General features: G+C 38.5%; 1 protein-coding gene across 1 annotated transcript; it reads left to right on the top strand.

Moving 5' to 3' along the window:
* Positions 1–5,048: 5,048 nt before the first annotated feature.
* Positions 5,049–12,554, top strand: f11r.1 (F11 receptor, tandem duplicate 1). Its single transcript, XM_080508426.1, has 9 exons — positions 5,049–5,256; positions 8,404–8,463; positions 8,948–9,064; positions 9,483–9,632; positions 9,751–9,953; positions 10,042–10,144; positions 10,317–10,437; positions 11,215–11,284; positions 11,421–12,554. Exons 1-9 carry the CDS (start codon positions 5,208–5,210, stop codon positions 11,454–11,456), a joined length of 909 nt encoding a protein of 302 aa, XP_080364552.1. The 5' UTR covers positions 5,049–5,207; the 3' UTR covers positions 11,457–12,554.
* Positions 12,555–13,305: the final 751 nt, after the last annotated feature.

Genomic DNA, 13,305 nt, shown 5'->3' with positions numbered 1-13,305 from the left:
AGATGCAAAGGTGCCACATAAAAAATGAAGAGTCTGTATATTCAATACATGCCCCTATAACTGAGCTGAGAAACTGCTGACACATATTGTACTTGCACTGAATGGGGAAATGTAAATCAGCTGCTGAGGTGTCTCAGCTCGTCAAACCGTCATCACACCATTTCCTTTTTCACCCTCATTCATTCACTCTTTGGCTATAGATCCGGACCTTTGTGTAGTGACATGCGATCCTCTGTCCTCTAGTATGACAGAGAGGAAAAAATCTATCTAAAACGTTATACAGTCCAGATAAATGTCCCCAAAGTCCAGTGGAGCAGCATCCCACCCTCCTCCTCTGTCTCTCTCTCTCTCTCTCTCTCTCTCTCTCTCTCTCTCTCTCTCTCTCTCTCTCTCTCTCTCTCTCACTCTCTCTCTCCCTCCATGTCCCCCTCCCTCTCTCCTCTGTTTCTTCTATAAGCCGACCTCTACTGTATCAACCCCCAGCATCACACTGCAGAGTGCCGAGGAAGACTCAAAATGCAGAGAAGGTGAGAATGATCTGTATACCTGTTCGTGTTGAATCTGTGCTTCAGTAAAATATACTGGTGAAGAATTGCTTTCATTCCATATTTGTGCATGCAGATTGTTGAATTGCTGCACTAATCTAAATATTTGAATTGAAGTAAAAAAGGTTTTCGCCATGCAAAAAACATGTTTAAGAAAAAATGCTGCATTGCTTTTCTATATTATGTTGACATATTGAATTTGATGAGGGTGAAAAACAAAAATCCCACGGTCTATGAAGATGTTGCAGAAAAATGCGTCAGTGAAGTTTACAGTTGATCTGGTTGCAGCGTAAACAGTGGGATTGTGTTGTGATCAGTTCCTCAGTATGGAGGTAACAGGGACTTTTCTGTGGGTTTGCATGAAGGCTGCAGAAGTGTGTCCCAGAAATCTGACTCTGGGCTTTACAGCACAGTCAGCTTTATTTGTTTGTAACCTCAATAAAGTGGCCAATAGTTTCTGATGCATCGTAATTGGCTGATTAATTTGCTGAAAATGCACTTTCCCCCCTCCAGAAACCTCCAGAGAATGTTCTTCTTTACAACAATAGCACTTTTCGGTAAGATCAATACAATTCACATACTGATCATTAAGAATTTTTTTTTTTTTGTATCAGAGCCTTTTTTGCACAGATTATCATGAAGTGGGGATTAATTAGTATGATTCAAAGAATTAGCTTTCTGTGTTTTTCACAACATAGGCTTCACCTCAGCTCAGAAGGTGATTCAGCTGGCCTACTGCTCTATAGATGAAAACCACCTCAGGATGGATTGCAAATACGCGCCCCCTGCTGAGTCACCAGAAGTCTACTGCAAGTATACGCAAGGTGAAAGACTCTTCGACACCACCGACCCAGAGGAGGAGCAGCACGCTCCCTTCAAGAAGAGAGCCAAAGTACGCCTCTTTCCAGGCAACAACTGCCGCCTGCTGTTTAAAAACTTTCCCAATGGGAAGTCCAACTTCACCTGCAACATCAAAGCAGTCGACTCAGGGAACGTCGCAACCAAAACATCAGTGGTCGAGAAAAGTAAGCAGCTTCTTCCTGTGCACATTGTTTAGCCACGGCCATGCACATCCTGTTATTTTACTTGTCAAACCGAATATTCCGCCTCCTGTTTAACCTGCACCGATTTTTTTCCCCATTGCAGAGCTGCTCCTCCCCTGCTCAGCGTGGAGTGTCCTGTTTCAGAGCTGCAGTGGCCTGCTGCTGACCTTGATGACACTTCACATGCTACAGGAAATTCACTGGCCGTGAAGTGTGTCAGCAAGCGCCCACATACCTTATCACTGCACTCATGATCATCTGGTGACTGCTGGACTCTCCTGAAGCTGTGTGTATGCACAAAGTGCAACACGTTACACTGAATGTACTTACAGTATATATTTGGTATGTCACAGGCCTGCATATTCCGCATTATGCATACAGTACTAAGCACACATATTGCTGCATACAATGTGTACTCAACAGTACTCTCTCATGTAAACAGTCGATACAGAGAATGATATAAATCTATTAGATCCACATTAATGGCTGACAGACTTACCTCACAGGCTAATAAGTAACGAGCATGAATGTGTCTTAGTCTTAAATTAATCAAGAGTCTATATTCAATAATATCTAATATTTACAGTCAATACTTTCAGCAACTGGATTCAATGTGATGAATGATACTAAGCTATATCCTTCAGTCTTGTTAACAGGATAAGAACCGTCTGTAGAAGGCAATTAGGAGGATCTTCAAGGGGGCCGAAAAACTGCTTTTCCTACGCCGTCTAACGAATGAAGTCTTTCCAGCAAAGTTATGCAACGTTGCACTCTGCAATGTGAATTATTGCTGAGTTAAATCACTCTTTAAGGCTGGCAATCTATTTTGCCCGAATGAAATCTGTCCCCTGTGTCTCTTCCTGCCTGCCAAAGAAAAAGGGCAGAGAGAGGCGACCTTGTGCCTCTAATGGGAGGCTGTGTTGCATTTGTCGATAAGAAACCGATCAGGCAGCGGAGATAAGGGAAAGGTGTTTAATTGAAACTATGAAGCTCTCTTTGAATGACTCCTAATGCATGCCTAAGCAATAAAGTTACTCTTTTACTATACTCTGTTATGTTGAAACTACACATCGGGTTCCTCTGTGATAGTTGCAAAGAAAACCAAAACACAGTTCTAGATTTTCTCTTTGAGTTCCACTTGTGCCTGAGATACATGACCCACATTTGGCTGAGGCTTGTCGAGTATGCCTTCGAAGCTATAGGTTTATTCACAGTAGTAGTGATGATTCTATTTATACATTTACACTGAATATGCTTTTTATGATGTGATGTTTTCTCCGAGGATTTTTACTTATGTATATACGAGTAGGTGGTGTGTAGCAAAAAGCACAAATACATAAATGCACTGAAAAGCACTGCTGTACTATGTACTGTAAGACAACAATAAACTAATATGAAACCACAACAGCAGGGGAATATTTTGTTCATTAAGCTGAAACTATCTCATTTTTAATGTACTGTTCATGCATGAGGGTGAGTTTAACTCTGGGGATTCAGTAGAGGGCAGCACTGGGTCAAATCTAATTAGACACCTGAAAGTATCAGTATGGCCACAGTTTCAGCATCTACTCCTATGGACAGTGATTTCACAGCAGGAACACGTTAAAACGACTGTTTCTTGATGATACAAAATACTAAAGACAATTCTCTTTAAAGGCGAGATAAGGTTTCATATTGATTAAACCTGCAATGTCATAACTGTTCTGTGTTCTCTCACAACAGTAGAATAATTAGCCTGGAGTATTTAGATTCCCTAGTTAGTTTGCTGAATGGATTCAGAACACAATCCCTACATGTATAATGTTGCAGCATCAAGATTTACTTCCACAAAACCAGTGGTGTGTTTGTTGTGTGCTTTAGCTCAAATGTTTTGATTGTCGGCTCTTGTGTATCAGATCTTCATTACGTGAAAAGGAGGTTATTGTCCTTCCTTTTTTCTTCTTCTTTCCACTCTGTTTGAGAACATGTTGCTGTTCTTTTTTTTAATCTTAGTAAGAGGAGAAGCTGTTGGCCAATCCCTGTAAATAATGAAAGTATTTCTGTTGTTCAGATTAAAGACAAAAGTATGTGGACTTGCTATGAAATGCAGATAAGATAAATGAATGGAAGATAAATTTAAACAAAACAAAACAAAACAAAAAAACATTGCCTGCAATGAAAAACTTAGGTTATGGGATTTCGACCACATTTTAAGAAGAAAGTGTCTGGATGATCAGGTATTTTAGATATCCATCCAGCTATAAACAAGAAGCAGAACTTCTGTAAATTTGTAAACAGGTTATACTTCTAATTTTCAAATGAATAGTACTAATTGCATCATCATGTTTCCGTGTGATGCTCCATCAATGAATCATTGTTGAACACATTCCGTTTAGGTTTGAGGTATTACGTAATGTTGCCTTGTGAGTCATGGCTTGTCTGTAACCTGACATTTTACAGTAAATTAGAATACTCGTTTCCGATTCACGTGTCATCCTTTCACTTTCAACCCTGCTTACCTAAACTGTGACCCAAAGAGAAAGACATGTCGATTGCCTCTGACGTCACTCTCCTTCATCCACCGATGAATCTCCTGTACCGATCGCTTCAGTTCAGAGTTCTCGTGAGGTGAGAGCACATACCACGAACTTTTACATTTCATGACGTAGCCAATCTGATTACAGGGTCCGTCCTTCCGCTGGATGCAAATTTCAACTTTTCCATTTATCTGAGCAGCGTCTTGTCATATCAACATACATTTTCATTTTCATCCTACACCAGTGGTTCATTTTAAATCCGACATTATCCTACACTGATGATGTGCACATGATTGTTTCTTTCCCATCTCCCCCCATCCGTCTTTCTCTTATGCTTGCTTGTTGAATTCTTGAGTTTTTCTCTGCCAAAGTGCTTTATGATGGCCTTGTTGTCTTTGGCGTTATTTTAATGAAAATAAATAGAACTGGGTTGAAGGGCATTTAAAAAAAAAAAAAAAAAAAAGGAAGTGGCATGATTTCTAATGACTTTTAGACCAGAGTATTTTGGCACATAAGTGGTTGGTCCTGCTGAGGAGGTAAGCATGAAAGTCTTAGAAGCATCTATATCATTTGGAACTCTTTTTTGAGCAAACGTTTGATAATCATTTGGATTCATGCCTTCTTCGCTATCATTCGTACGGTTTGAAGATTATTTGTTCTAAGACGTATATCACGTCAAGGAGGACGCAAAGCAGATTAAATTCTCATACTTATAAAAGATGTGTGTCACTGCCTATCCGAGGGGATGAGAGCGCTGATTTGTGGGTGAGTACTCTCCCAGCGTCAGCTGCTTCCCTTTTCTTTCCTATTTCTGAACGAGTCCGACCGGTTTTTCAGCCTGAGCGGATAACACGGAAGGACTCGCTGGGCGGAGCCAGAGCGTCACCTGGGCGGACTCGTCAGGTGAGAGCAGAGCGCACGGCGCACATCCACTGCGGCTGGAAACGACGATATACGCACTGTCCACGGAGGACAAAAAAACAAAACAACCCAGCTGTTTATTCAAGCATTAGATTTTGTTCGTGTATTTTCAGCTGGCCTCACGGGATTTTCTGTTGGAAACAGTCGCCGTTGAGGTAGAAACGTTGAGCAAGAGGAGCGACATGAGGGCCACCGCGTTGGTTTCGGTGCTTTTGTTTTGCGCAGCAACAGGTGAGTAAATGCGGCCTTTTGCGAGTGTGTTTGAGGACACCGAGCGGTTCAATGTCCGTCTTTCCAATACTGTTTAACACAGCAACTACTAGAATGACAAGTAGGTATTTAGTAGCCATGGAATATTAAACATTGTTTTGGTGTTTTGGACTTGTCGTCGAGTCTCGGCCCTGCGCCCCGGGCCTGCTCCGCTCCGCTCCGGCTTCCATATCAAGGAAGTTTGATAAATAATCTTAATAGTCAAAATAAAGCAGCATTTATGAAACTTGGAGGTCATTCACAAACTTGTCTTCATTTTTTTTCTTCTAGAAAGTGAGGAGCGCTTTAAACAGTAAACCATGTAGAGTGCGCGCGTGCGCGTGCGTGTGCGTACTCTATCTCATTGAAAAAGAAATTCTTTTGTCAGGCATTTTGACACATTGTTTTTTTCTATATTAATCGCGATATTGAGTTTCCGGTAAAAAAAAAAAAAATCCGCATCTAATAATTGACTCTAATTTTACAATATTGTAGTTTTGATTTCCATGATATATAAACGTGAACTTCACCTGAAACAAATAAAAAATATTGACACATTTCAATAAAACGATTAGTAAATATACTGCCTTTTGTATTTTAATTTCTTATAAAGTGGTACAAAGTGTAATCACTAATTTTTTTTAGGATTTTTTTTTTTTTACATTTACCTTTATATCAATTCAGATATTTTCAAGGATGCTCACATTTATGAAGACATTAGCATGTTGTACTTTTAAATTATATATGGCGTGTTTAATTGGAAAAAGAAAGTACTGAGTAAAAACAAGTGTGTTTCTATGGTGAGACAATCTGACTACATTGTACAACTTTGAAAAAAAAAAATGTTTTTGTGTAACATCATATTATTAAAAATCTGATGTGGTATCTTGGCTCATAATTATGAGATTATCACTAATTGAAATATCTTTCCCAATCACAGCATTGCTATTCCCTCATTATTGTGACACGTTCATTGCACTTAAACATAGTGTTTTATGAAGTTTCCAAAGGTTATTCAATGGTTTTACAGTTATTCTAATGAAACAATAACAATTGTTCAGGATTTTGATCTTCTGATTTTTGGAGGTGGGAGTAGTTCATTAGAGAAATGTAAGTCAATTAATACATTCTTTCTCTCAAGTCAACTGTAACTTATTCCTGACCTTAACTTTGCTCATACTTTGCTTGACCCTAAAACAGTTTTTCACCTAAAAAGTCATGGGTTTACCTCATGGGGACTTTATGTTTAGGACTCCCAATAGTACAGAAGAACACAAAAGAAGTGCTACAAAATAATTGTATGTATTCATAACTAACCCACCTCCTTCAAATGTTGGTCCAAAGTTTCTGCTCTCTGGTTCTTATTTCCCTATTGTTTGTTTTTGCCTTGCTTTATTTGTATAACCATTTGAGGTGTACCTTCAGGGCAGTTTGATTCAAATATAATTTAACTTTTCACTAACTTATCATGGAAGTGTTACATAATCCCTCCATGTTTTGCTGTAGTATTTCTGTATGAACCTAATATTTTTGATTTCATAATCCAGCAGTTCTTTTAGGCTGTAAACTTTCTTGAGTAACCACTCTGCACTTGCAGCTCACCAGTTATTTGTCTTCATGTTTACTGCCGGGCTTTGAGTTTCAGATAGCTGTGTAGTTCACATGCATCCCACCAGACTTTACCTCGAAAGTAATTTACCATGCCAGGACTGAAACTCAAGAGTATGCAAACAAGGACGTTTGTGGAACGGTTTCATTTTACACTGGAGCCTTATCTCCTCCAGCAAACCAAAACTGTGACTGTGCTTTATCTCAGCTGAGACTGCTGTGGTGTGACGCCTGCAGGCTTAAAGGAAGTCTGTCATTAAAGTCTTTACAATGGCAATGCCTCGAATAACTTCAAATCAGTTGTAAGGAGGTTTACAATAACATGTGCTGTAATGCCTCTGAGCAGGGCGATTGGAAACGTGGTCAACAACTGATTTTGCAGATGTGTAATGATTAACTGATTCGAACTGCAGCTCCCTGTAGTTGAGTCTGAGTCGGGCCGCAAGTGTGGTTATTAATGGAGCAACCCACACACTTAAAATAATAGTAGTTACGAAAGTGTTGCAATAGGTTGCAGTGAGACGTATGTTGAAATAGATATGGCCCTGTGTCTGCCTGCATTAATGATTTAGTCGTGTGTGTGTGTCTGTTGTATCACTGCTCTGCTTGTCAAAAAAGAGTATCAGCCAGACAGTTTCACCCGAAGCTTTCCGGCTCAGCGGACAGGAATGAACTGCCTTAATCTTTTTTTTTTTTGTGTGTGTGTGTGTGTCCACACCCTGAATGCTGATGAGCATGCTCTGTGTGTTTGACAAGAAGCACGCATGTCACTCAAGTGTTTTCTTTCTGTCATCTTGCCGGTTTATAAACCACTGCTAATATTTGTTTATTTGAAAAACAAACAAACTGGCTATAATTGAAAAAAAAAATGCATTAAGCAAAACAAAAACTTGTGATTGTCTAAATATGGCCTCTCTTGAAAAAAACAAAAAAAAACAAAACCGTATGAAATATTTTCAGGCACTGTAAATTGAAAAGTATGAAGAATATAACAAAGAAGGCTTGAAGCACTTCTGTTTTTGTGTGAATTTATGTGACACGCAGTGTTTGGAAGTTTCACGTTTGGAAATTTGCAATTCCATTGTATAAAATTGTTAAGATGTACCTAGAAAGGGAAGTTTGCAGGATATGCAGACAAACAAGTTCCTTTTGCAATGTCACAACAATTAAATGCACTTCTTCAAATAATGTAACTTGATCTTATTTTGCTGATGGTGAAGTAAAAGAGATGCAGAAAATCGGGACCATAGACACCAAGCGCTAAAGACTCTTTCTCATTTTTCTTGAAGTATCTTTTATCTATTATAACAATGTCTCTTAAGTTTCTGACAATCAACTAATTCACTTTCTGCCTGTTTTTAGCCCCTGTTTAACCCCAAACTCAACCGTTTCTCCTCGGCCAGCATGTCCATTTAACCTCAAGCACAGATTTATAGTTTGAAACATTTTGACCCCTCTAAAAATAGGATCACTTGTTTACCGTCTTACATCGAATGACCTTATTGTGTTTGTCCTTTTTAGTTGTGAGCAGCTTTCAAGTTTCTACCAGCACGCCAAATGTGGACGTGAGAGAAAATGAAGGTAAGCTCTTTTAAGATAATTTTGGAAGTGGAGGACAAACCTGTTTAAAACACATTTTATTCTATTACATTTATATGGGGCTACAAAGTAGATGGCTTTGTCTTACTGCTGCAATGAAACTCATTGCTATGCAGTGGTTTGTTTTATTTAACTTTTTACTTAACGATGTAAAAAAAAAATGTTTTCTGAGTAGTATGTATCGAAAATGATGAGCTCTATTTAAACGCCATGTGTTTCCATGGAAAATATCATCAGAAAGACGATTTGAGAACCGTTTGCCGCTGTCATTGTTTCTGTGACCTCTCTTGCAGGAGTATGTTGATCATAGATCATAGTGTCCGACAACTTAATTTTGAGTTGGAACTTGTTAATAATTTGCTCAGGTTCAGTTGAGACGCTCAAAACAACTTCAGTCTTGTTACTGAGGAAAGATGCAGTTCCACTAGAGTTTAAGTGTGTGATAAAATGTGTTTTACCATTTCAGGAGCTGACCTGACGTGCTCATATACAGGAGACTTTGGCTCAAACCCCAGAGTAGAGTGGAAATTTAAGAATGAAAAAGGCTCACAGGCATATGTGATCTATGCTGGAAAACCGACAGGTCCGTATCGTAACACCTTTTTTCTGTCTACATGTTCATCTACAATTAATATGGTTTTGCTCCGTTAAGTTTTTACAAAACCAAGTCGCATGATGCAGCTTACAAAATTGCCGGTGACTCTGTATGACATTTCTTCACAAACATGTTGACTTGTGCAAAGCTCATAGAAACCATATTGAAAATGACTATCAATGACTGGAGCCAGATTATTTGGGTGAAAGTCAGCCACTTTATAGCAACTTTGCCACATTTGGCTTTGATTTGTATATGTTTCTTTTATCTTTGCAAAACGCTTTTATCTGTATTTTATGTATGAAAGGTACTTTATCAATAAAGGTACAGTTAATTGGTGTGGACATGTGGTCTCTAAATGCTGTTCATATATATATATGTTTGTGACGCTGAGATTCATCCACAGTTCCATATGCAAACCGTGTGACATTGTTCGGTGGAAGCAATCTGAGGATCAATAAAGTCACGCGTCAGGACCACGGACGTTACGACTGTGAGGTGTCTGCAAGCCAAAACAGCAACTTCGGCGAAGTGTCTGTGACACTGACTGTGTTGGGTAAAAATTATTATTTTAATACTCGTAGCCGCTTTGTAATTCGGAACGATGAATGCTCATGTACTGCAGTGGACGCCGTGTGGTCTCGTACGTAAAATTGTGCGTTGTGTCTCGGTAGTACCTCCCTCCACGCCGGTGTGTAGAATCCCCACCGCAGGGACAACAGGGAGGACCGTCAAGCTGTCGTGCTATGATGGCGTGGGGTTGCCTCATCCCACATACAAGTGGTACAAGGACGGCGCCCCTCTACCCGAAAACCCGCAACAGATGGCGGCCTTCAAAAATTTGACCTACAAGCTCAATGCTGCAAAAGGCGAACTGGTCAGTTTCACTTCCTCGATTTTCATCTTTCATACTTGGTTTGTCTTTGCTCATTGAAATTCAACTTTTCTATCCTGCCCGGTTACAGGAGTTTGGTGCTGTAAAAAAGTTGGACACGGGCATGTACCACTGTGAGGCTTTCAACAAGGCCGGACCTCCTAAGAGTTGCAGAGCTACGAGAATGGAAATTCGTAAGTGGTCCTCACTTCTAAGCCAAATCATGAATTAGTGTCTCTTCACTTCAGACATGATGTGACACGCTGGTTTAAACGTAGTAAAGTGTCATATTTTCATAAACTCTGAAGTGGCAATCATGTGGACTTTTGTAATTCAGAAAATGCTCTTTTATTTTTTCCCTCCAAGGTGACCAAAATGTTGGTGGAATTGTTGCTGGAGTCATTGTGGCCCTGCTGCTTGTGGGCCTCCTGGTATTTGGCATTTGGTACGCCAACAAGAAGGGATATCTGCCGAGTGAGTTGTTTTTGTTGTTTTTTTTACTTTAAATTGAATTTATACTATTTACTTTGCTCATCGATAGTCAGATGATTGTTGGGTCATTTAGCTGTTAAGATTCATTGCAGTAAAAATGTGGTTTTTAATCATTTCCAGCAGACCAGACAAGAACATAAAAAGATTCAATGACAGCTGGACCGCCACCACTCTTGTATTGGAATTAAAATACATTAAACATAGCGCACACTATTAAACACCTTTTAACATTTTTATGGTCTTGCATTTAATTTAAACCATTGCAATATGAAGTACTGTGAATACAGTAAAAATAGTACTTTTGAAAACTCAGTCTCTCCGTTTTATATCTCATCTTTCCACCATTGTTACCTGTTTCCATTTAACCAATAACTTGAGAGATGTTGCAATATATTTTTTTAAATAATCGCATATGTTTTTCAGTTAATATAACTCAGTGGTTAAAACTTGATCATTTAAAAGAGAAAAGAAAAAAGAAAAGAAAATCGAGATTGTGATTACTGTTGAAATGAAGTCACCCTGAATCTCAGGTTCAACAAACCATCACAGATGTGTTAATTTCTTCCTAAACCCCCAAACCAAGTTGCAAATAAATGGTTGTCCTCATTGAAATTTCATTACTCTGACATCATTTCTCTTTTTTCCATTGCAGAGAGGTCTGACAGGTGAGAGACGTTTTGATCTTGTCGATAATTGTGATTCAGTTTCTCTTTGGTTTCTTGTATCTGCTTGTCCGCGATCGCTGACTTTCTCAATATTTAAATTCCTCCAGCAGCAAACAGAAGTCCAATGTGGTCTACCAGCCTCCGTCGTCGGTGTACAGCGGCGGTGACGAGGACGACGTAAGCGCGTTTTATTTTTAATGCTTTTTACAATATTGTCATAGTTTGTAATGCGTGTTCTCTTTTCTATAATCGATCAGATACAAACTGAATGGTGTGTCCTCTGATTGAGATGTTTGGTGTGTTTGTTTCGCAGGGGGATTTCAAACAGAAGTCGTCGTTTGTGGTATAGTCTGTCCTGACTGAGGAGAAGTTCATTCTAATGTTTGACATTTTGTGGTGCAGTTTTTCTAGATCTGGACTTGTTTGTCTTATTTGTCCCAGTTCAGCATGCGAAGTTGGAAAAAAAACACACAAAAAAACTGCTTTGCTTTTGCTGTTTTCAACCTCCCATGAGTTCTGTGGTATAGATTTGTCACGAGACCATTTTTTAAGTGAAGTGAGATGTGTTTATTGCGGAGATGTTTCAGCAGTTTCCCAAATGTGTGGGGTTTTTTTTTGTGCAACTAAGTTTCTGTTTTCTAACATATTTGACAATTAAATGCATATATACACCGTCCTGTTCGGTACAATTTTAGGGAAAACTTTGCTTTTTAATATTTTTATTGACCCATCACTTAAATGTCCACTTTGAATGTTCTGCTCCATGACAGAGCAGGATACACTCGTAGTCTGTTTTCTTTTTTTTGTCATTTTGTGCCTTTTTTCTACTTCCTGTTGCTGTAATGTACAAGATTTTTTTTTCTATCAAATTTGAAGTCTTTTTTTGTAAATAATGATGCAGTTTTTACATTTGTAATTTACATAAATGGGCCTTAGCTTCTCAATGTGAATTTAAAAACTTGAATTTACTTCATTAACATTCATAGTGACATGTTTGTAGGACATTAATATTTTAGGTGCACATTCTGGTTGATGTATAATTATTGGATTAATGTAATTTACCTTTTTGATGGGTAATATTGCATGGAACTAAATGAATTGGAAATTAATGCAACTAGTTTAATTCAGTCACGTTTAAAAGGCACTGTCCCAGGGTCCCAGTGATTAATTATTCAGTTTATTGACAGAGCACATCCTGATATTATATTCTACCTCTCGACACTAAATTACATTTGCTTCGCTTCTATTTGAATGAATGGTATCCACAAATACTCAGGTCCTTGGCTTCCATGAGTTTAATTGGGACAGAGGACGCATCTCCTGACTGTATAAAATTTGAGGTTGAACTGTGGAAACATGTTGTCTATAATTTCTTTTTTTTTTTAACATAAGTTTTAGACGAGATGATTGTAACTTTGCTGTATATTTAATAAAAAGTTGGTCTGGGCCCATGTCTACTGAGTGCTTTGAATTGTGACTTATTAGTTAATGGAATGTTTTTGCTACTCCTGTTTTATCTATCCAAACATATTAGAGAAGCAGATGACAAAAGCCTGATTCTATTTGGAGTCTTTTCATGAATTGAAAAATCTGAACTGAAGCTGTTTAGTTTTCATAATGACAAATATAACCAAACATCTTAGATATACACCCATAGCAAGAACAGGTTGCTGTGTGTGGCATGATATGTTTGCAAATAGCCTTTGGACATGATTGTTCATATTCAGTGTGTTGCCTAAAAGAGGTTGGACAGATGTATTTCATTGCATGTCTTCAATCTCAGTAAAGTGCATGGACTATATGACATAACACGAATTAATTGAATGCTGCAGGCACTTTTAAATATCCAAATGTCTTCCTTCAACATCAATATAGAAACAACTGATCAAAAGTGCACTGATTCAAAGATGTAAAGAGTTATTTGATCACTAAAACTAAACACAAACATGATTTAGAGCTTTTTAGATTGTACTTGCATCATGATCCAGACTAAGTTGGAATAGTAATCGTCTAAGGTCAAAGCACTTTTCATATAACTGCACACTTCAATAATTGTGTATCTGTGTTTAGCCACATGAGAGTGCCATTCTCCCACTGTTTTAAGCACTTGTGATTTACCGGCTTTATACAGCTCAAAGTATGAGCAGATAGAAAGTTATGAGATAATTACATGCACCTAAATCTAAAAATACATTTGC

This window comes from Blennius ocellaris (genome assembly GCF_963422515.1).
Source record: "Blennius ocellaris genome assembly, chromosome: 14".
Classification (NCBI taxonomy): Eukaryota; Metazoa; Chordata; class Actinopteri; order Blenniiformes; family Blenniidae; genus Blennius; species Blennius ocellaris.
The sequence above is the reverse complement of the archived record's forward strand: the minus strand, read 5'-3'. Positions and strand labels throughout refer to the sequence as shown.